Here is a 25138-nt window from a genome sequence, read left to right as displayed (position 1 = left end):
AGGAAGGGTCCTCCACCACACAGTCTGTTTCATCTTGTGCGGAGCAGTAGGAGCAACTGCAAACTGGTCCTAACAAAACAGGGAGTTAGAAAAACAGAGGATCAAGGCTGAGCTGAAGCAGGATGCCAAATTCTGTGAACAGATGCTGAAGTGCCTGGTATTTGGTTTGGGTTTTTGGAGAGGAAGGGATGTCAGTGTGAAATAACTCGTGCTGAGCCAGGGAGGCCTAGGCTGATTGAAGAAAGCGAGTCTTACTGGGCTGTCAGTTCAGCTTGTTTTCAGACCTATTCATGGTGCTTACCATTGGTAATATTCTCAATCGCCCTTGTAACTGTAAGTGCTGTCAGTTTTCTTAAAGAGCTAGGGACTTGCTCTGCTTTGTGTGTTTGGTGTTTGTTAAGTGCCTAAATCTCTTGCTCAGTGTCTCTATTTAGGACACAAATCTAGCCATGTCATTAATGACTTTGGGTCATGGCTAAGCTCTCTTCGGTATGTTAGAAGATAGCTTAGTCAAACAGAATGAATACAGTCCTTTGAAAACATTCACATTTTTAGTGTAAGCATGCCTTTTTTATTGTCACATACCAATACCATGTGCCTAAGACAAATGTGTTTTATGTCCTTAGGTCTTTTATTCTGCCTTGGACCAAATCTACCACGGGAAACATCCTCTACAGAAGTCAACCACAGAAATTTTAAAGGAAACACAGGAGAAAGTTTATGGATTGCCACATGTACCTAATACGGTGAGTAGAACTGTACCAAATAAAGAAGTTTGCTACGCTATTCTGCGTATTAATACCCTGCTTCTACTGCACCCAAATCCCAATACTCAAATGCTTATTGTTGTATTGTCATGATGAATGAGTTTTCTTTGTTTTAGTTACTTTATCCAGAGAGTTGAGTGTTGGACATTTTTAGCTAAAAATCATTGTTAGATAAGTTACACATTTTTCACAGAATCGTAGTGGTTGGAAGAAACCTCTAGAGATCGTCAAGTCCAACCCGCTGCTAAAACAGGTTCCCTACAGCTCAGGAAAGCTTCCACACTCATTTTTGTATGACTATAGCTTAACACTATTATTGAACACTGTTATTGAACTAAATAACTTACTCTTATTGTTTCCAGTGCATTCTAATCAAGGAACACACTGGAAACAATACATTGGGAAGTGGGAATATTAGATTTGCAGAGGTCTGTCTTGAAAGGCAGTTAACACTGTACTGCATGTTGGGTTTTATATAACATCACTGTCAGTATGTGAAAGATAGTCACTATGAAGTGGAACTTCAAAGAGAGTTTTTTCCCACTGTACTTCTGTGACTTCTGGCATGTCATTTATTCTTTCATGTTGTTTCTGTAGCACAGGCTGAAAGTATTCCTTAAACACTTGATTTCTGCTGAACGACATAATTTTGGTCTTCACTGTGACCAATAGTGCATTTGTCTTGCATTTCACGTGAGCATCTGAAAATGCTTTTTTCCTTGCCAGAAACGTTACCCCCTTTCTCAGAGAGGGAAGTTATCAGATCCAGCTTAAGTTCTTTCCCCATTAAAATGCTGCTTCTGCTGGCTGGGAAAAGCTGGAGAAGAGGAATCAAGATATCTCCAGAGTATGATGTCTGACATCTTAATAATTTAGTGAGTTGTTTTATTCTACTCATCTGCAAGTGTTACTTATCCTATGAATGGAACAGTTCCTTGCTTTCAAAGTTAGCCTGCATTTTTTGTTCTATTTAAAAAAATATATTTTTAGCTGTTGCCTTCAATGGAGTGCAGCATGTCATAATAAATGTAGCCTCAATATGAGAAGCAGTAACAAGTTTTTGGCAAGGAGCTTTATCCTAGCAAAAAATACTGTGAACTCTTGAATTATCAGAGTGTCTGTGTTCTTCACAGTTACTGAATGTAAAATTAATGTGTCTGAAAGTCTAAATTTCAGTAAAATTTAATGAGAAATGACATTAGAAAGGCAACAGCACTCTGTAGACTAATTCATGCCTGTAATTTGGCTTGCTAATTTTGAAACTTTTCTTACAAACTTAAGATTTGCTTTCAGCTTAATTTGCAAAATGGAAAAAAGTAAGAGTCATGTAGATTGAAAGGCTTTTTCTAATTGATGAGAGGATATTCCTTTCATTTTGGTGCTAGACATTGAAATATGGTAAAAGAAACCAGCTGTTGTTTTCATCTGTCATTTTGCTGTGCACAGATAAATTTGACAAAGAAAAATGTTGTGATAATTAGAATATTGCTTGCTTCCTAGCTGTTTAGACTCAGTTATGAATTATTATTTCAGGCCCGTATATCTTAAATTTTAATGGTGCTGGGTAAAAGTAATTCTTGCAATTTACCATAATAGCATTGTTTGTCAGGGCTGCACAAGCATCTGTTATTATTTCCTGACAAAATTCACCTTAATTCACTCTTACAGTTCTTGACGGGCAAATAAATTTAGTAAATATCCTTGGGCTTCGGCCTTATCATGTAGATGCATTTTTTGAAGTAGTCACAACAAATGTCTTGAGCAGATGGATTACAGTGTTTCAGAGGCACAGCTCAGATAGTAGGACAGTTTCTCTGCACCTTTTTGTTACAGTGCTATCAAAATGGGGAACTTAAACTATGCCTAGTAAGTAAATGCTGTTGTTCCTGGGTAGTGATGCCTATTTTAAGATGAACCAAGCATTCTCCTCAGGAAATATCCTATCTTGTGTGCCAGCATTAGGAGGGATATAGGGAAAAAAATCCTGTCAAAGTCTGTATTTGCCATTGAGATAGGTTTTACAGGCATTGAGGTGGTTGGCAGTGTGTGCACCAGTATTGACACTGGCTGTGTTGATGCAGTCACAGAAGCTAGTGTTGCATGCAAGGCAGAAAGGAAAGAGTAGAAACTGTACCGACAGGAGCACAGAAACACAACTTTCCACAAGACTTTGTTTTCCAGAGGAATGCAAATCTCAATTTCTGGCTGGCCAATGCTTAGCTTTCCAAAAGGATACCTAGTTTGCTGCTGGCTTTTGATAGGTGAAATTCCTCTGGGATTTCGTTGCTCTCTTACTAAGTCCAGAATTTGATGACTGCCAGGCGAGACAAGAAACTGTATCTGCTTGCCTGTTTTTGTAGTGTCTGGTGGTTTTGTTGCCAGAGATCTGTTACTAAGTTTTGAAAATGAATAGTAATTTTACACAGGCTGGATTCTTGAATCCTTAAAAAGGAAGCAATCTTCTTTACTATTCTAAGAAATAAACCAGATATTAATGACCGCACATTTTCCTGTCATATCTTCCCAAATGTACTTGGTGTTGAAATGTGTGTGTTCTGAGGAGTGCAGTGCTCTGCCTTTTCTGATGATTTTTCTTCAAATCATAGCTTACTTCTCATCTACAGTGATGCCAGTTTGCATTTACTGTGGCCTGCCTTGCAATTGATGACTGTCTGCTTTTAGCATATCACTCCTGGTCTCTTCTACCTTAGTGTGAGATGTCCAGAGAGGCTTTCTTAAAAAGTATCAAGTGACCCTTTGATCAACCTGAAACATGATCGAAGTTTCTCCCCCCAATCTGTTGATTAGTCCTCTGCCTGTCCCCAAAGTTCAGACTTAAAAACTACTTCCCTTTGAGACAGTCATCAAAATTTAATGATAAACCTTTGTTAGTCCTGTGCCAAGCATAATAATTCCTATCTCCTGCTGTGGGTTTTGGTTCAATATGGAAACAAAATATGAGACACAGGATAAACCGGGTCTGAGTTGATAGTGAAGATTGCAGCCTCCTGCAGGTACAGGAAAGAGTTTGCAGTAATGAAGTAGTTCTGCTATAAGCACCAGCTGCCCAAATGGTCATACCTGAATTTTCTTTGTGAAATAGCAAAATGGTTTGAAATTTGGGTTCCTCTTAAAAAAAAAAAAAAAAAAAAAAAAAAAAGTATATTATATAATTGTATGTTAAGTGTTTGTCTTAATGACCTTTTTTTCATTCTAATCCAGAGGTTTGCTGGGAGGTGCTGATCTGGATCTCCTACAGCAATAAGGATTTCATTTGACTTTGTACACTATCCATATAAATATATGGATCTCTGTATAGGTACTTGAGTATAAAATGTAATGTTGAAATTAATCCCCACACTTAATTATAATTACATGTGGCAGAAGGGAAGATGTTGCTATGCAGGGAGGCTTTTGATATTTTTGAGATTAAATAACTTGCTAATATACCTTTTTGTTCTAGTACATTAAATACGCATTATTCCAGAAGGACCTCTTCTACTTGTGTGCTAAAAATTACATTAAGTTACAGGTTTAATTATGCTTGTATACTTCTGTCCAGAGTGCAGTTTTCTTTGGCAATAAAAGAATTTTTTAATGGCCTATGGATGCTACTGATTAGAGACCGAAACATCTGTAAAACCAAATTTGTTAGTTTGCCAAGAGAAAACAAGGTAGTTATTGTTAGAGATACCCTAGAGGGAAAAAGTGTATGAAAAAATGGTGTATCACCAATGTAATTGTTAGTATTTCTTTTTCCTGCAGCTGGGGGGACTCTGCCCAGACAGGGATCCTGACCTTGGAAGGCCCCACTTAGATCCTTGATTGAACTTGCTGGGATTGCATCTGTTGTGTTCTTCACAGAGGAAGTCAATGGATGAGATGTTACATAACATTTGGAATATGCTTGCTTGTGGAGTCTTATCAGGCACTACAGGAAGTTGTGGCATGCCCATCGTTGCTGAGGGCGTAAAGGTTTCATTAATAAGGTGCATATAAAGACATCTGGTAATTTGGTCAGCTGAAGAGAATTTGATGTGTAGCAGAGAGTCAGAACTTGCTTCCCAGCAGAGAGGAGATAGGTTTAAATGTCTTTCTGCAGCAGACGTTGTTGCCTGATTCCCAGCTCCTGTTTATAGTGTTCAAGAACACCTGAGAGCAAAAGAAGAGCTATATACCTCTTTTTATTTCCTAAGAGCATTTTCTTAAGAATTTGAAGGTAACTTGACCTCATGCTCAATGGTATTAAGTACACCACAGTTCAAAAGTGGAGACCATGGAAACAAAGTGGTTTTTGAATTTCAGTATTCCAGTCTTGTACTGGTCATGATAGAATCATAGAATCCTTAGAGTTGGAAGGGACCTTTAAAGGTCATAAAGAAGGCCTCCAAGAACAGGGCATCAGCCAAATGTCTAGACAACTTGTTCCAGTGTCTCACCACCTTCACTGTAAAACATTTTTTCCTTCTATCTAAGTCTCCCCTCTTTAAGCATGAAGCCATTTCCCCTTGTTCTGTCATCACAGACCCTGCTAAAGAGTCTGTCCCTTTCTTTCCTGTAGCTCCCCATTAGATATTGAAAGGCCAGGTCACCTCGGAGCCTTCTCCAGGCTGAACAGCCCCAGCTCTTTCAGCCTGTCCTCATTGGAAAGGTGTTCCATCCCTTGGATCAGTTTTCTGTCCCTCCTCTGCATGTGCTCCTGCAGGTCCCTGTCTCCCCATACTGAGGACTCCACATCTGGATGCAGTACTCCATGTGAAGTCTCACAGCACAGAGTAGAAGGGCAGCATGACTTCTGTTTCCCTGCTGGCCATGCTGCTTTTGATGCAGCCCAGGATATGGTTGTCTTTTTCTGCCAGGAGGGCACATTGCTGGCTTATGTCCAGCTTCCCATCCACCAGTAACCCCAGCTTTTTTTTCAGCAGGTCTTGTGCTCAACCCTTTCATCTCCCAGCTCGTGTTGGTAGTGAGAATTGGTTCGACCCAGGTGCAAGATCTTGTATTTGGATATGTTGAACAATCCAGAGGATTTGGAGAGTTCAGAATGTTGAGATTTTTAGCCTTTCAAAATAAGTCTAAAATCGTTTGCAACCAATTAAATATATACGTATTTAAAAGAGCATTAAATGCCCAAAGAGCGCGATTTATGAAATGCTGCTAAAGCTTTGCTTATGTTTTTTGGGTGTTCTGGTATTTTGTGTTGGGGACTTAGCAGTGGCCAAGTGCTGTGTCCTGTAGTAGGTGAATGACATAAAAAAGATGCAAGCAATGCAAAAGAAGTACAAAGAAAAGGATTTGGAAAGATGATAGCTTTAGAAACATGAACACTGTAAGAAGTTGAAAAAATTAAGGTAATTTTCTAGCAAAGAAAAATTAGGTGGGTACACATAAGCATGTATGTTCTGGTACTGAAAACCTGTAATTGGAATTGAGACAACGATCAGTTGTTTCTTATGAACAACCAATAGTGGAAGGGAAAAAAGATGGCTGACAATACAACAAATGTGATTGTGGTTGATATCAAATCTTTTAAAAGTTGTTAATCTTTTCCCTCTTCTGTTGAAGAGGGCGACACACCCAGCAGTTACAGGATTTCCATTATAGGCAATCTTAAAGAAACCCTGGTTCTTGATCACAGAAACATACGTTTCATAATAAAGATAGAGGGTGTTCTTAATGGATTGCTTTTCTACTTTTCCTCCAAAAAAATTACTTGAAGAGACACTGATGTTGCTCTTATTCAGCTTTTTTGAGTGTTTTGAAGAGAGATGAAGTCATGCATCATTACTCAACCTCTTGAAGTTTGTGTAACCCCTTCAAAATAATCTTTTACCTTGCCATGTTGGAAACCAGAGTTGTTTACACAAAGTGCAAATCACTGGATTAGTTTTCATACGAACCTTCTTAAAAGTATACTATAAAATCAAGTTGAAGAGTCTGGGTTTGAGGAAAAGATTAATAAAAAAGTACACAGTGAACTCCAGGGGAGTGATATTTCTATAAATAATTAATAGCTAAAAGCCATTTCAAAAGGATTGGTGCCCTACTCAGTCCATTATGAATGTAGATGCTGCATCTTTCAAAAGCTCTTAAAGTCACCCTTCAAGGTTTGTTTGGGTTTCTGTCTTTCTGGAGTTGAGTTCATTTTATGATAAAGAAAATACTGATGGCATATATTGTGAAGATTTGTTTTCTAGTGGTAATATGACACTATTCACTGGGCAACTACCTACAGCAGCAGAGTGTGTACAGATATCAGAAGATATGAAGCACTTTTAAGGAAATTCTTTTAGCCAGTGTTAGCCACATGAAACTCAAACATACATTAGTGATAGCATTTACGTTTAGTAGCATTTTGAAAAAAAAAGTGCAGGAAGTAGTTGCATACATCACTTGGTAACATTTTGAGATACCTATATGTTTTTATAGATACCTAAAATATCTATATATATTTAAATGCAGATTGCTTTGTTTAGTCATACGTATTTTCGTTCTCACATCTCATGTTTCTGTTTTTCCCCAGGATTGCAGTACTGGTGCTATATTTGATAGTGATAGATAAAACTAATTATAATTTCTGTAAATATAAGCTAAAGAACTGGAATGAAATACTCTTCAAACACAGTGGGAAATTCTTCCCTCTGTAAAAAAGCTTGCAGCCAAATCAGAAAAGAACGAGAGTAGAAGTACAATCACTCCGTCTTACTAGGAGCTGGCCTTTAAACAGAGAGGGCCAAGAAGTCATTTCTTCAAGTTCACATTGGATTTTATGGGAGATTCAAGCTCAGAATCACGATCTATCTGAAATGGCTTTGGCAAAAGATAGTAAGTGAGCATTACTGTATAATATAGCAGCTATCATCTACCAGTGTAGGTACAGGTAATTCACATGATGAAGTTGTACTGGCAAATAATATTTTGCAGTTACAACATTGCTTAGCATATTTCTTGGGTTTTATAAGAGCTTATTTTAAGAAGCATTGATGTTTTTTTTTTTTAAAATAACAGGTCAGTGCTTAAAATTTGCTTTAATTGGTAATGTATCATAAAAAACTTAGGCTTCAATATGAAATCTGTATCCGAAGGAGAGCTCAGCGACCTGAATCCAGTCATCTGGGGCTTATGAGCCTTGAAAACTTAGGCAGTGCTAAAAATGATTCAATGGCAATTGAATGGTCTGACTGTGTATTGCATGTTTGTGTATGTGTATGGAATTACATGTTAGAAACTGTGGAATTGTCTGTTAGTATGATTTTTTAGGCTTTACTTTTCAATCTAGTTATATTTATAGGAAATGCTGTCTCAATATGCTGACGTGAGGTCAGAATTTAAAATCAGTTTCCCTATCTCTGTCTTGTATCTGTGTTTTAAGGATTGTGGAGCAATCATAAGTACAACTTTTTGATGCTGATGTTCTTTGTTGTCTCCCACATCCCCTCTTCCCCCCAGTCCCTTTGCGGGTAGAAGAGGCTGAAGAGTTTTAAATGATTTTGCTGTAGTAGTTCAACTCCATTAATGGTTTCTAAATGAAAGTGAAATATTTTTCTTTAATTTAAGTAATCCAGAGACCATATGGTACATATCTTGAATCACCTAAGTGGTTAATTGCATGTTAAATTCCTTTCCTCTTCCCCAGTGTAAACAACTGCAAAAATATTTACATTCCATGCCTTGCTAGATTTATTTATCGTTTTATAATAAAAACACAGAAGTGTTATAAATTGAAATTCTAATCTCTTGCTTGACTTGCTTTCTAAAATGTCAGTGATGTCTCTGGGTTGGTTTACTTTGTGCTCTCTCCCACTCCTAACACAGAAATGCACGACACTGAAAAACGAAGGAGTGCTGACATTAAGCAAGTTACGAGGGCAGCTCAAGATGTGGTTTCATGAAATTAACTTTCTGTTATTCTAAACAAGATTAGAAACTGCAGCAAAGGAAGTGGCTTTAGAACTTTTTATTGGAATTTTTTATAATTGTGAAATTCTAGAATCATGGTGATGTAATTCTATAAAATTTGGTGTTCAGACCAGAAATAAAGAAAGTAAGTTAACCAAAGAAGTAGGTGCACACCTCTGAAAGAATTGCTTCTGCCACTCAGCAAACGCTCTAGGATTTCCTCAGAGGTAGCCCCAGGCATAGACTGTAACATCTGCACCCCAAAACTCATTGTTTCTTCAAGTGAGAATGAATTGAGGATGTCTTCAAAGCTTCAAGCTTATGTAACTAATAAAACAGGGGAGAGAAATACTCTGATTTGTTACAGAATGAAGCAGAGAATTCCTTAAGCTATAAAGCCTCTTCTTATTTCATAAAGCGAAGTAGTTTAAACTTACCAGTGGAAAAATAAATTCTGTGACGGGATAGTTTGGCCTCCCCAAAATATGTGCTCCTGGCAGCTGAGCTGGAACCTCGGAACCTGGCAGTCATGGCCCAGGCTTCTGTTGGCAGCGCTAGGCTTCTTGCTGCAGCTGCTACACACAGACAAGAAGAGCCAGAGGAGCTTTATTTGGCCAGCTTCTTCAGTCATCTACTTCAGGCTTGATGCTTCTAGCAAAGTGAGTGCAGTAGAGTCTCAGGAAACAGCATTCATTCAAGTAGATGTGCACAGGAATTCTAGGAGCCATTGGGGTGAGTCTTGAAATTTCAGTACTTGATGACTTCTGGTGGTTGCAGTTCTTTGCAGTGAAACCTTCTCAGTATCATCCTTGAGTTTTGAGGAGCAGGTTGTTAACTGGGAAAAAAGTCTATGAGTTTGACCATGAAAATATGAACAAGTCAAAGGAAAACAAAGAGACCACATCTCCTGGTCATCAGATAATAGTTTTTTTTATTTATTTTGATAAAGGTATTTTTTACTACCAGTGTATTAAAATGATGTGTGCACAGCTAGTAGTACATCAGAACAGGAAATCTGCTTAGCTGGATGTGCAGCATCCAGTCAGATCTGCACCACACAGTGAATTCACCCATTTTCTGTACTGAGAAGTGGCCTTGGTTTCTCGATCTGTTGACTGCAGCTCTCTGTATTGTTTGTGTGCGGAGCTAGCTGGGTGATGGAAGGGATTGTCCCGCTCTGCTCTGCGCTGATCCAGCCTCACCTCGAGCAGCTAGTGGAGGTTTAGGCCCCACAGTGTAAGGACATAAAACTGTTAGAGAGCATCCAGAGGGCTGCGGGGGTTGTGAGGGTTCTAAAGGGTAAGATGTGTGCGGAGCCTGAGGGGAGGCCTGATGGCGGCTGCAGCTCCTCACAGGGAGCGGAGGGCAGCGCTGAGCTCTGCTCTGTGTGACAGTGACAGGGAACGGCATGGAGCCGTTGTCATGTCAGGGGAGGGCGGCTGGGGGTGAGGGAAAGGCTCTGCACCAGAGGGCGGTGGGCATGGAACAGCTGCCCAGGACCGAGTGCTGGAGTTCAGACAGCGTTTGGGCAGTGCTCTCAGCCATGGGGATTGGATTTTGGGTGGTGCTGCGTGGAGCCATGAGTTGGACTCGGTGATTGTTGTACGTCCATTCCATTCAGGTATTCTTTTCTGTTCACTTCCAGCTCCTGTTGTGCTCATTTTCAGTGTGCTTATTTGCATGCCAGAAGCCTGTTGTGCTGGAAATTCACTAACATTGATAAGCCTTGCTTCTCAGCAGAGGGAAATGTACTGATTTCCATGCTAATTGCTGTTCTGTTCTGTCTCCCAAGTTACCAGAGCCTCGAGCTTCTTTGTGATTCTCATGAGTGTTCCACCACTACTGATAGCCAAGTTCAAGGGCATTAGGAGCAATACCATCAACTTTCTGCCAGATCCAGGAGTTCTCCACCCAGTAGCCGCTGAGATAAGTTGGCTGCTTCCCCACTGAGTTTCCTGCCAAAATAAAAATTTAATTAAGAAAGGGGAGGGGGGTGGCACCTAATATCATCCCCATCAAATATTGTTCCTCATGGAAACTGTTCAACAACAGGCTGTTGTTGTAGTTACTCTAACACACATTTTGTAATTAGAAGACTTAAATGATGTAAATACTTCGTTTAGTTTTGGGTATTTTCAGGTTCTTATTCTCACTTGTGATTTTTGTCTTAAGATGCAAAAATACAAAAAGGAATAAAATACACCTAGAAATAGCTAAAGTCACAGCAGAAACTGATGAAGAGCATTTTGACAACTCCAAGTGCTAGTCAAGAATTACTGTAGTTTGTTTTTCTTTTCAAATGAAGTAGGAGGATTTTATACAAAAATTATGCTTTTTAAATTACAATTATGTAGTGACTTACCTGCAGTTTTTTGCTTTCAATTTTGTCTTTTCAGGTTACATGTTAATTTTTAAATGAGTTGATCTTTGTGATAATCTTAACATTAGTAAGTTTAGAAATCACATTATTAAATCTTAAATTAATTTATGTTGTCTTCAAACCAGTTTAGTTTCACTGAACTAACAATGTTGTTAAAAGAAATGACGTGTGTTAACTTTCAAATAGGTGTATTAACTTTAAATACAAGGGGTAAATTATTTTGATTTTTCCTTAAGTGGTAGTCTTATACCCTTACATCCTCCAGAGATAAAAGAAATTTCTGTCCCCTGACTACAAAGGCAGCCTCCATGACTAGTTTGGGCAAGACACCTAGTTTGAGGTAGCTATTAAGTAAAATGAACTGGATCTTACCCTGAGAGTATATCCGACAAGTACTCTATTTAAAATTCCTGGGAAGGTGTAATGTTCTATCTGTATGGCACATGTATCAGTGAGATATTTTTGTACGTTACAGGAAGGAATGGAAAGCCTTCACACTTTGGTAACATTTCAGACATGGTTATAAGGGAAGATTATAATGTTGGTAGAGAAAAGACCCTTTTAATAAACACAGTGGATCAGTTGCACGCCTTTATTTCAGTCTGCTGTGTTGAATAAAAAGCAGGCATGAACATGACCCATGAATGGCATATTATCACAACCCATGGGCTATGCTGTAAAATGTGCTGTTTTATAAACTCCTGGAATGAGTTTGTGGAACTTTTTGAAGTAGGTGATTACTCAATCTTCATTAACTTTCTTGCTGCTTACCAAAAATATAGCGTTTAATAAGGAGTGTACCTTAGTTCTACATGTCTAGCCCTTATCCTTCCAAAAATGAAATTGATATGTCAGTTGTTTTTTTATATGAAGAAGTCATTCAGCTTTGTGAATAACATAGTTATGAAATCAAGTCATTTTTCATCTATAGATAGTTTTATTAGAATGGAATTTCATGCTAAAAGGTGAACCACTTAATTTTAAATGCATTTACAGTGATGTGGTTATTTTTTATTGATCATAGATCATAAAGGAGTACTAGCCTAAGCATACCAACGGGACTAAGTGCTGGATCTTGCATGTGGGTCATAATAACCTCATTCAGTGGCATAAGCTTGGGGAAGAGTGGGTGGAAAATTGCCCAACTGAAAAGGACCTGGGGGTATTGGTCAACAGCTGGCTGAGCACACATCAGCAATGTGCCTGGATGTCCAAGAGCAACAGCAACCTGGCCTGTGTCAGAAATAGTGTGGCTAGCAGAACTAGGGGAGTGATTCTCCCCTTGTTTGCAACACTGGTGAGACTGCACCTCAAATACTGTGTTCACTTTTGGGCCCCACACTGGAAGAAGGATGTTGAGCAGTGAAGCTGGTGAAGGAACTAATTATGAGGAGTGGCTGTGGGGATTGGGGTCGTTTAGTTTAGAGACAAGGAGGTTGAGGGGAGAACTCATTGCTCTCTACAACTCTGCTGCTACCTGAAAGGAAATTCTATGGCATAAGTCTCTTTGCATAGGAGGCAAGTGACAAGGCATAAGGAAAAAATCTCAAGTTGCACCAGGAATGATTTAGACTGGACATCTGGAATAATTTCTTCATGGAGAGGATGATCAAGCATTGGCATATGCTTCCCAGGGAATCAGTGGGGTCCCCTTCTATGTTGGAATTAAAAGAGACATTTGGATGTGGCATGAGGGGTCATGGTTTAGTGATGGAACTCAATAGATCAGCTGATGGTTGGACTTAATCTTGAAATTGTTTTCCAACCCAGATGATTCTGTGATTTGGCATTTTTTTGTTGACTATATCTCATCTGTATAAGGTAGGAACAGTTTTTTTAATACAGGCAGATCGCTCCTTGTGGGAGTAGTGGATGCAGTTTAACGTTACCTGCAAACAAATATTTGAACAAAGTCCGGGATGGAATGTCAGTTACTAGAACAGCATTGAATTGGAAAGTGTACTTGAGTAATATAAAAGATAATGAACAATGATGAAATACCGAAGATAGAGAATGAAGGGATTGTGGAAACTCCTTATCAGAAGCTTTGTGTGAGGACTGAAAAAGGTTAAGAACAGGGAATGACAACGTGCTAGAGTTTTCCATACTCTACGCAGAAAAATCTGTACTGATTATGAAAACATTTAAAAATCATATATATCCTTCAAACCTTACTAGGAAGTAGTGTGTTTATTATCAGATTTCCTAAGTTGTTGTTTCCACTATGAAAAAAATCTCAGTTGTGTGATGCCTTTGGAAATTGTTATTATCATGGAAACATAGAATCATTAAGAATCATCTAAGATAATCCAGTCCAGCCATCTGTCTACCACCAATATTGCCCACTACACCATGTTCCTAAGTATTACATCTCCCCTTTCTTTAAGCACCTCCAGAGACAGTGACTGCACCACTTTCCTGGACAGCCTGTTCCAATGCCCATCCACTTCTGAGAAGAAATTATTCCTAATATCTAATCCAGTCCTCTCCTGGCACAACTTGAGGCCATTCCTTCTCATCTTATTGCTACTACCTGGGAGAAGAGGCTGATCCCCACCTTGCCACAGCTTTAAGGCAGTTGTAGAGAGTGATTAGGACTTTCCTGAGAGATCTTATGTAACTCTAGGTATCTGAAAGTGCAATTATGTTGTAGAATCAATGAAGGAAGAGAGAGTTGTCTATACCTTACCTGTGTTGGCGTTTAGCTTAAGACAAATTGACTCAATCTCTTGCATTTGTCAGTCTTCCTCTCTCTTTTTTTTTTTTTCTTTTTTTTTTTTTGATACCACCCTATTACCACTGAATTTTTGAATACTTAAACTTCATTAGAGAGCTTCCCCAAGTATACAGAGAGAGATGAGTAGCATCTTTGCTTGGTCCTTCTGTACCCCTTCCTTTTTTCTTTTGAAAGGAAGTGATGTGAAGTTTCTTACTTAAGTATAATAGCAATAGCAACGTCAAACAAAATTTTTTGTATATGGGCAGAGGGAATTAAGGCCTGTTTTTGGTGCAGACTGAAATAAGCTTTTGGTCTTAGATTGCTAAGAAGCTGTTTTCATTATTTACTTGTAATACAGTTTCAGTAAACCTGATAAATGGAGTAGCTGATCAGCTTAGATGTGAAGATGAGCTGTTTTAGTCACAGAGCATTAAATGTCTTACAAAAGGATTAGGTCTTCCTTACACCAGGATATTTCATGGATTTTTGACATAAAGAAGGCAAGATGAGCAAAATAACCTGGACTGAGGAAGACATACTGTTCTAGTTATAGTTTATGTGATATATATTCTTCTTTGCGGCAGAAAAAGCAACTTGAATCTTTCACTGAACAGATCTATTTGAAAATTGCTTAAGTTTCTGAGGATGTGAAACCAATTCTTCAGTAAAGCTTTCCACATGCCTGAGAGAGTTGTACTTTCAAGTTGAAACTTTGAATCCTCCTTTTGAAAGCTTAGTATGGAGTAAAGTAGAAGCTGTCATGATTTTCCTGTAGGCTCTCTGATCTGTTTTAAACTGTGCTGTTAGTTCAGTGATTATGGTTATAATTAAGGGACTAGTTAGAAAAATTATAGGCATTAAATGCAAACACAGCAACCACAATATTTTTCAGAGCAAAGTAGAGAATCTGTATCCAAGCTGAATGTTTCTGTATGTTTACATTATAATGAGATATGATATAGTTGAAGTTTACTTTAAAGAAAGAAAATTAGTCATTCTTAAGAATTTGCATCATCATGCCACAAAGCCCACAGGAAAATTGAGGACTGGAACATTTTTTCATCTTCCCTAAAAGTCAGGCTTCTGCTTTAAAATAGTTGTGTAAGCTACTGGTGGAGTCATTCATAGCAAATTCAGTGTATTTTTGACACCTGTCTTAGGGTGGAGGCAACTGCCTCTGAATGGCTGAATTGCAGCTAACTTTGAGAAATAGTAAGTGTTCATAGAATCATAGAATGGCCTGGGTTGAAAAGGACCTCAAAGATCATCTAGTTTCAACCTCCCAGTCAAGGGCAGGATCACCAACCACCAGACCAGGCTGCCCAGAGCTTGGATGAGTTGTTGTTCTTGAGAAGAGGGAGCTGACAACTGAATTTCTCATCCACTGTTCATGATGACCTGGATAATAAGTCACTGATGCTTTTTTAGGGTAGAAAAGACTGATAAAAAAGACATGCTTCTTTGATTTGGTGGGTGGAGAGCAAGATGATGATCAGCACTTTCTTGAATAAAGAAACAGTTTATTTCAGCTGTCCAAAGTTGAGAGATTGAGGCTCAGGGTGTGAAGATGAGTCTCAGTCAAAGATAAATAGTTCTGGAAAAGTCCTAATACGCTCTCACTTTTCAGTTTGGTTGCCTTAGAATTTCAGCCGTTAGGTTTAGGATGAGAGTAGAAGAATGTGACAGGCTATGGATTTAAATTTAAAACATCTGTTAGATTACTTTGTTGTTTATCTTCCAGTTCTTCTTTAAAACTCCACTTTCTGTTGTACTTAATGAATCTTGACAACACTCATAATAATGTTAAATTCTTTGTCTGTGGATAGGAGGACAAATAAGATATGAGAGTTCACTCCTCTTATTTCCTCAGAGAGCCAAGAGAGCAGAGTAAGCATCCACTCCTTCATCTGGAGATTCATCATCTTCAGTTCAAGAAATGTATTTAAGCCTGTAGGGAAACATATTTTCATCCCGGTCAGGGCCAAGAGAAACCTCATCAAATTAGCTCTGCTTTGAACAAGGGGTGGACCACATGACCTTCTGAGGTCTCTTTCAATCTAAATTATTCTGTTGCATTCAAAGAAAGAGAAAATTAGGGTATTTCTGTGAAAGCAAGGCCGATGCTTTTGATTTTATCTGCTAAAAGAAAAAACACAGAAAAATAATTGATGCCAAAGAACTTTGTAAAAGAAGTCCACCATTACTGGAATGAGTCATAAAGCAAAGTAACAGTTTATAAATGAATAACAATATAATTACAGATGGTAATCTGCTATGCATATACAATTTTAAAGGTGCAAACAAATCTTTGAACAATTAATTGCGTGTGCATGTAATTCATCTACCTATGAGTTTTTGGTGTATGGGAAGCTGTATTTGATATAGCATTAAACACAAGGCCCTATGACCATCTTGTTTGTGGTGCATATTTTTTAGATGGGGCTTTTCTAGGAGTGATACTGCTGTTATCCATATGGAAATAGATAAAATATGAAGTCACTTGTATTAAGGTAATTGTGATTCTTTTGGAGGCCAGTAGAACAGCATGGCTGTTACGACATCTGACTGCGTTTCTTTTGCTTCTTGCTTTTCCCTCCTTCTGACCCTATTTGTGTATGATTTCAATTATTATAATCAGCATATTGGATATACAGTATTTAGCTTGAAAAAATGCCCTTAGAATAAAGCATGTCTTCATTCTGGGTTTTCTGATGGTGGTTTGGGGTTTTTTATTTCTTCTTTTTTTTAAACCATTTTATTTTGTAATGCTAACAGATTTTTTCTATCGTACTTAAAAGAAAACAGAAAAAAAAACCAACAGAACCCACAGAGTAATTTAAAAGGTTTAAAGATGACCAATATTCTTAATTTTGTTTTCTTCTTACAGGCCTGGCAGCTGAGATTTAGTCATCTTGTGGGCTATGGTGCCAAATATTACTCCTACCTCATGTCCAGGGCCGTTGCCTCCATGGTGTGGAAACAGTGTTTTGCTCACAATCCGTTCGATAGGTAAAAACAGAGAAAATACTGAGTTACCATGTAGTGTTGTACTTCTGTAGTGTACTCCTGGAAAGGGGTAAACACGGTATGCTTGGGGCAGCATAGGTGGTTGGGCTTTTTCAGTGCCAATTAATTTTCAGCCTTTTTGTTGATTTTAAGAGTGTAACAAAATAGGAAATGACCACACATTAAATGTACTTTGGGACATAATCATTGATGCAAAGAACTCATGTCTGTGTTTTAAAATACAGGCTTGCCAGTTGAGAGGCATTGAAATCCGTATTTAGATGTAATTATAGAGCTTGATTTTCATAGGTACCAGATTAATTGTAATTTTCTTTTGAAATCAAAAGCAACTGCAGGTATTAAACAAGCTTCATGTCACCACCTTCAGAGCTAAGCATAGCTATCCTACTCATTTTGCTTTGTGAAATTAAAAGGTAAATTGTGACTTCAAAAAATTTAAATAAAATAAAAATAAAATAAAAATGTTCTTACTTCATAGGTGTATGTTCTAGGCATTATAACTAAGTAACTTTTTCCCTTTCAACAGTCGAAGCTGAAATGTTTGCATTTTAACTTCCATGAACATCAGCACATCTTTGTGTGTATAAAATGTGTCTAGTTCAGTTAGTCGTAGTATATTTTTAAATGTAATCTGAATTCAAAGGAGCCAACATGGGATCAAGGTGGTCATTGTTTTGGGGTGTAAGATCTCATTCCATCTCTGCCTTTGAATCACGTAGAGATCCTAGAAGTAAATACAGCTGAAAGCTGGGCAGGCTCCCTGCAGATGGCTCTAACATCTGTGTTTTTCCAGGGCAATGGGTGAGCGTTATCGGAGAGAGATGCTGGCACATGGTGGTGGAAAAGAGCCCATTCTTATGGTTCAAGGTACAAAAAATTTTAGAACTGTTTGATTCCTTTGATCAAGAAAGAAATAATGCAAACGTATTTCCCAGTTTGTTCTTCATAGTTCAGTTTTGTTTTATTTGTTGGATTTGTGAAAGAAAACCTTTCTGTTTATTTAAGTGAAGTGATTGTCAGCTTTTGCGTCACAGTCAGTGATGCACAGAACAAAACAGGCATAGGAATAGTTGGGACAAAATGTTGTAAGGGTTATATGATAAAGTAGTCTAAAGAATTGAGAGTAAAACATACTTGAAAGTAAACAGATGATGATTTTTGGATGCGTAAGTTTTACACAGCTGAAATTCAGATCTAATTGTTCTGTAGGCGAGAATTGAACTTCCACTGGCCATGCAATTTTAGCACTGTCAAAATAGCTCTAAGTATATTACTACTTTGAATATAAATTCTCTTGAAATGGAAATCTGAAGATTGTAATATGGAAATCTGGTTCTTTATTCCTCTCAGTACTACATTTCTCTTTTGAATCTGGAAAATAACTTTTTCAATTCACTCTGATATTGTTAATTATGAATATTAATTAATCGGCTTCTGATCACTGCAGTTTTGAAGACTGAAAATTGTTTTTTTTAGTCACATAAGTTATGCAGTGGTAATGCATCTGTATTATATCATGAGCTCAATACAATTTCAAAGAAAGAACATTCTATATACGTATATATATATGTATGTATCCTCTAGATTAGTCTACTTATTTTTCTGATCTGCAGGGTTACTTTTCCTTCAGGATGCCTTTTGCATCTTTTAAACTTACCTCTCTTTTCTGCTCTTGAAAAGTGTAACTGCAGCTCAAGATTGTGGACTAAGTAGTTGCAAGACAATTATTACATCTTTACAAGCAAATCCAATTATATTGTAAGCCATGTTGCAGTGGAAGAAAGAACATTTTTAAACAGCAATCTTTTCTGTTTCTGGGATGTATTTTCACTTGTTGAGCATGGAGCGGAGTGCCCAAGAGGCTATAATGAAATTGTTGGCAATGCGCTTTCTTGAATCAAACATTATTTGACTGAAATTTGCAAAATACAACTGTGAATAGACTTAACAAATCTGTGTACCTAGAGATGTCTTCCCCTCTTGTATTTGAGAGAGCACAGTGGAACGTGGTACCATCAGTGTGGGGTTGAAAGTATGCACCAGTCATTTTGGATAAAACTTCTTGCTGAAATGAATCTGAAGTGGCATTGGAGTTCAAGAAACTCCAAATTTATTTCAAGCTTAAAAGAAATCCAGATTTGATGAAGCACGGAAAAGCTCAGTGAAAGCACACAGGTTCACCTGTCTTGTAATGCGATCATCAGATGTTCTAGGCATTTCTGTATTCATATTCCTTGTGCTTGTAGTTTTTGAATCACTTTGTGCAGATCAGTGAGCCCACAGGATCAGTGGTGAATGATGAAAAAATGATAGCTGTGCATCTGGGGCTTGCTCTTTGCAGTTGTACTATTTGATGTTAATGGTAGAATAATCTTTTCTGAAGTGACTTTAAAAAAATCAATGCGTGTAAGAAATGGAGTCTGACTTTTCATTTTTTTCCTTTAAATTGCTAAGTTCTTAAATCACTAACCAGAACTGCTGTCACTTCAAGGTTTCCTAGTGCACCTGCTGGCGTGTCTGTTCGCACACCTGAGGAGAACCAGATAGGAGGAACTCCTCTGTATCAGAAAACAGCTGACATTTTCAAGATGTTTTCACTTCTATATTCTGAATTTCTTATTACGTTAAGCAGAAATTTAAAAAGATATAAAAACATATTCAAGATCAATCAAATTATCAGAAAAAAATGCCTTTATTAACTGCAGAGTCCTTACTTGTGCTTGTCGTGACCTCCAGTTGTAGACAGTGTAAAATTTAAACAAGCATGTTGTGAGTGACGCCGTGAAAAATTAAATTCAGGTGACTCAGGTCTTTTAGCACGTTAATAATTTGATTGCTTACTTTGGATTATTTAAGATCAAAGCATACAACAGAAATGTTGGAAAAGATTAGTGTATGTTTAGATTTAATCATTCTGTATTTATTAGGAAAAAAAAAGAGAATCTGAAGAGGAAAAATAAGACCAATTGCTTGTCACTTGTTTTGGTTGCCATTTCAAACAGCATCTGACTCCCTTTGCTGTTTGTAACCCAGTTCCTTACAGATATTCTGTAACATTTGATTTCCATCTTCGGTTGGCTTTCCTCAGCTACAGTGCTGCACACAGCTGGTTTCCTGGCTAAAGACAAATTCCACCAGACCCAGCAGCTTGTTGATTTTATTCTGTTTCAGAGAAACCATTCAGATTCTTTGCCCACTAGTGCCCTATTGAAAAAAACCTACATTCTGTTGGTTTGAAGTTTGTTTTCCTTTATTAAAGGAACACGCTCAAACCTGGCTTCTGGATTCATGCACGCAGCCTCACCCTTGAAGTGCTTCCATATCTCATTGTGCAGTTAGCTATATTCATTGATCTGATAACAGATAACTTCACAAGCACGTTTCATTTATTCAATTCCTTTGTTATTATTTCCTTCTCAGAAGCTACCTATTGTCTTTCTTTTGTGCTTGCATATGACCCTAGCTTTTCATCTTTCTCCCACACAATTGCGTAGATGTACTGATTAAGAAAGAGAAAGGATCTGACCTGCCATCCGGTGGAGTTGGTGACAAGATTCGTGTTTGAACCAGCCTGTCATTAGAATAACACAAGATACTTCTTTTTGTTTGGATTTGATTCCTGTGGCTTTTTTTCATTTAAAAAAAAAAAAAAAAGCCTTTTGAAATCTTGTAAAATGTTTTCTGAAGTGACACGTTTTACCTTACCCCTTTGGTAACTGACAAAATACAAAAACATTTATGCATGCACATAGCAGGAGGAATGAAAAAAAGGAAAATGCTTTGTCCAAGAGGTATCCTTTTTTCCTTGAAGAGAAAATACAGTTTGAGATGAGCTTGATGTCTTTGTTTGTGTGGGATATCCGCATAGCTCTCCTTCATAGGATTACACGGCATTAGGGATTCCAAACTCCCTCAAAGACAGGGAATTTAGGTCTCTTCCAGGCCTGGTCGCAGGTTTGAACAAGCTTCAGGTGTGCACCATCCCTCCCCCTCTCCCTTGGCACTCCCCAGCTGGAAAGAAACCCAGGTGCATTGGCAGAAAGTGAATTGCAGTGTGGAAAGTACAGGGCTGGGTGATTTTGGAGCTGAGAGCATGGAACAGACTCTGGAGCGTGCTTCTCCTGCAGTTTTGCTGGAGTCACATTGCCCTTCAGGTTTGTGAAGAAGCCCATGTGCAAAACCCACATGCAGTTGTATTCTTCACTGATTAATTCTGCATCGTATTGCAGACAGTCATTCTCAGTTGTGTTCGTGCATAGTAATCAGACCACCTAAATCTGTAAGTAAACATGAGTTTGCTCCGATGCAGTCTGAAAATTTGTTTTTCTATGCCTCTAATTGTACTTGGTGGAATAATTATGATTTGAAGAGGCTGTAAAGATCTTCAGATAATGCTTGTATGGCCCTTTGAAAGTATCAAATCTATGCATAAATCGTAAAGGTGATGTAGTGATAACATATGTTAACTCAAAGTACATGGACTTAAAATAATTGATGTTCCAAAGGGGCATAGGCCAAATTCTGCCACAGGCTTTATTCTTCTCCCAACTTCCAGTGATTGTAGGTTATAGCTAACCAGCTCTCAAAAGGGTGTGGTTAACCACAGTGGTGTAATGTGAAAGACAACTTCAAAGCAGGGAAGATAAGCTGTGCAGTTGCCTTAGGCTTGGGAGAGACTGAGCTGAAACAGGAGTTGGTCTGAATGGATAAAACACACTCCTGTGTTTTAAAACTGCAGCCATCAGACCTTATGGACACCTTACTAAATCATTAGACTGAAGGGTTGAGTACGTACTGTTCCTACTTTGATATATTTTAGTGGGGTTTAAAGGAAGACATGACAACTCGTAGGACAGCTGGGTAGTGTAAGAGGTTAAAACATGAAAATGGCATCAGTATCTGTTTCTTTCGGAGTTGTCTATTCTAAAAGCTGTAGTTATTTATTTCATAAGGGCATGCTTGTTTTACTACAGAAGTTCTTCAGGGATGACCTCAGTTACAATTCATCCTTCTCCTTCAAAAGCAAATTTTTCTAGTGTTTGCTTTTGATGTCAGTGATGGGAAAGCAGCATTGCTAATGCATGAAATCTGAAATCTGTTTGCATTATCAACAGTTGGAAGCGTGGGCTAGGAGGTCATTTGACATCTCTGTTGCCAGAAAAAAAACTGAATTCTGCTACGTATTTGATATAAACCATGTGGAGAGTAAACAAACGTAGTTTGTACCAAGTTTTGAGATAGATCTGCTAAGACTGTATTCAGCTGCACTAAAGAACATCGGAGAGTATTGTAGTTAATTGTGTTTCTTTTATTCATTTCATAACACCCAAGGATGGAATGGTTTTATATGATTCACTATTGTTCTACAGGAGGAACATTAAATCTACTTAAAGATAATAACAGCATCGGTCTCTTCCCAAACCTCATAACTGAGTGTTGTACTGATTGTCTTTCTTCTTCTGTGACATACTAACAATCAGTGTTTTAAGAATGGTCTGCAGCAAAATAAATTTAGAATGTCAAAAGAATTAGCTAAATATCATTTAGCCAGGCTGGTTTTTATAAACTCAGTAGTTGAAGGTTTTGTATTTTGGAGCTTGCAGAGGTGAAGGTTATTGTATCCATTGTGGCTGGTTTTATACTTTCAGAAAAAATGTGGTCTAGACTGTCATGCTGTCCCGCTGATACCTGATAGCATATAACGTACTGGCTACAGAAAAAACAGTTCCTTTGTAGAGCATCTTAAAAATTGGAGGGTACACAGAATCAAGAAAAAGATCACCAAGTCCAAACCGTGTTGAAACTGTGTCCCTTAGTGCCATGTCCACAGATCTCTCAAATACCTCCAGGAAAGAAATCATTTCACCTAACTTCACATTTTTGTATTGTATATAACCAGCAGAGTTTCCTTTCTGAAGTTCTTCTTACTGTCCACTCTCTAGAAGTAGTGCCAGTTTGTTCAGATGTAAATGCCTGAGATAAAATGAGGCAAAAAAAAGGTGAAATAATTTAAAGTGTTGGAACCAGACTGCATCTCCCTGAAAGATGAAGCTCCTCTGGTCATGCATGACAATGCATCTTCCAGTGGGCTGCCATCTGAGTCGCCTCCTTAAGGCATTTCTGAGCAAACTGCACTTCTGAGCAAACTGCAGGAAAACACCGAGGGTTTACACTGTTTATCTGAGGGAATTTTTCTAAGGGTTTTACGGAGCAAATAGGGGTATCTCCCAGCCACCCCCATCAGCAACCTGGGAGTCAGTCTGCAGCGGGCTCTCTGGGGAGTGTGGCTTAGTAGCTGCTGTTGGAACACATCTGCTTCTGTTTCCACTGTGAACTAGAAAAAATTCCACAGCAATTTTACTAACAGTAGATTACAAGTTTACCATGAACTTCAAAGTATTAATTCTGTTCTCCTTCATTTTGAAAATATCTCCATGCAAACATCACCTAACAGCATTTCAGTCAATCTACATGTAGTATGAGATTTGTTTTCCTTTGAGTGCTCACTATTATCTCCTGGGCCATGGCAGCTTGTGTTGACACACGCAATGTGTTTAAATCAGATTGAAATGGGATTCTTTGAGGTCTCAGCAAGAAAATTCCTTCTTTTAGTTGCTCACTCAAAATTACGTCTAGCCGGTCTGTTTCCTGGTGGGTTTTGAATAATTGTGCTTTAGTAAAAGATTCCGGTCTTTTAGCAGCAGGCAATTATAATTTCCACTGAAAGCAAATATTGTAGAGGATGTGAAAAGAGCACAAAATTATGTGCAGTAGGTATAGTGATCAGAAAGGGTAGAACAAGGTTATATTTATGTTGGCAGTTGTCAGAAAGAACAGAACACTTCAAAGTAGTATGAAGATTAAATTTTACATTATTTGGCAGCCATATTGTTTTTCTTCCCTGCTTTGGTAATGCAGTAAATTTTCATATATAATTTCAAAAATATTAAGAGCAGTGAAAAGATTCAGCACTAATTTAGTATTTGTTATGAAGAAACATCTGACAATAATTTAAATGAGATTCTCATGCTTTATGAAAACTGGGATTCTGGGGAGGAAGGTGTGAGATTTTTGGTTGTTCTGCTCATACAGCTACCTGACAAAATACTTGTGTGTGGTTGTTTCTTGTTCTAATTTCCCTGTCTGTTATTCTGTAGCCATGTGATACAAGTAGCATACCTACTAATGAATATTCCTGATAAAAGGGTAAATCCCTCTACTGTAAAAATAAACCACCAACCAACCAACCAGAACTAAAACTGCAGCACTCTGAAAATACATGCTTGGATATGTTTCATGCCTTGTGTAATATTTCAGAGATGTTTGTACTTTAAATATTAAATTAAACGTTTAAGGCGTGTAACACTGAAAAAAACCCAATATTTTTCTCTGGCTGTGTCAATCTGGAGACTCAGCAGATAAGGATTCAGATCCTTCCCGATCCCTGATTTCTCCCAGTCTTTTGGAAGTGACTGCTTTAGCTTGTGTTTTGATTGCCTTCCTTTACAAGAGATACAATTCACAGCCTAAGGAAGATCATAGTGATAAAAAAATGTTCACGATCTTGATCCCTGTCAGTTCTGTGATAACACGTACCAGGCTGCTTGATACAATCAGCTACTCCCTATGCATTATAATTGCATTTGTTTCTTGACACAAACACACACACAAAGAGAGCTCTCTGTCATATTGCGACAATAAAAGCTAGCTAATTTTAATAACTTGATTGTTGGCAAAGCTTTTAAAGTGATACCAAGTGATAATGCTGAGAGTCTGTTGTCTTGGTTTTACAGGTATGCTTCAGAAGTCACCTTCAGTTGAAGATTTTGTGGACGCCCTTGTTTCAGACTTAGACCAGGACTTCAAAACGTTTATCACAGACTCGTGAAGTATTGAACTGTATTCTTTTATGGGAGATAACATATATCTTTATAATTGTGTTTACAATGTTGATGTGACTGGTTTTGCTTCTTGGTAAACACTTGTATGTGTTTGAATATTCACGTTGGTGGAACAGGAATAAAAAATTTTATTGGATGATGTGATTTTGTTTATGAAGATGATGGCTTTCCATTCCTTAAGCACAGAATTTGAGACAATAAATACTCTAGTACATACTGTTAGAAAATCTGATCTTGTAGCAGCAGATGGGTAAGAGGCAAGTGAACTCATCCTCAGGGTTGGTGGAGTGGCATCTTTCATTACACGCACTGGTTTAGTGTTAGCATAGTGTTAGCACATAACCATCAAATGTCATGACCCAGAACTGGTTGCATGGGTCCTTCTCACATGGCAATGGATATTCTTTAAAATCTTTTATTCCTTGTGGTGCTTCTGAATTGGGGA

The 25138-nt window shown here is 38.0% G+C and overlaps 1 protein-coding gene across 1 annotated transcript in view; it reads left to right on the top strand.

Moving 5' to 3' along the window:
* Nucleotides 1-24680, top strand: part of MIPEP (mitochondrial intermediate peptidase) — a gene marked incomplete at both ends in the record, with an annotated part of 66947 nt that extends 42267 nt beyond the window's left edge. The window contains 4 exons of the mRNA XM_079549578.1: nt 627-746; nt 16653-16774; nt 17586-17659; nt 24586-24680. Of these exons, the coding sequence (XP_079405704.1) occupies nt 627-746; nt 16653-16774; nt 17586-17659; nt 24586-24680 (411 nt within the window). The remainder of the gene's footprint in view (nt 1-626; nt 747-16652; nt 16775-17585; nt 17660-24585) is intronic.
* Between the last annotated feature and the right edge of the window lie 458 nt (nt 24681-25138).

The sequence above is a fragment of the Tetrao urogallus genome (genome assembly GCF_951394365.1).
Source record: "Tetrao urogallus genome assembly, chromosome: 1".
In the NCBI taxonomy this organism is placed as follows: domain Eukaryota; kingdom Metazoa; phylum Chordata; class Aves; order Galliformes; family Phasianidae; genus Tetrao; species Tetrao urogallus.
Note: the sequence above shows the minus strand (reverse complement) of the source record. Positions and strands in the feature narration are given on the sequence as shown.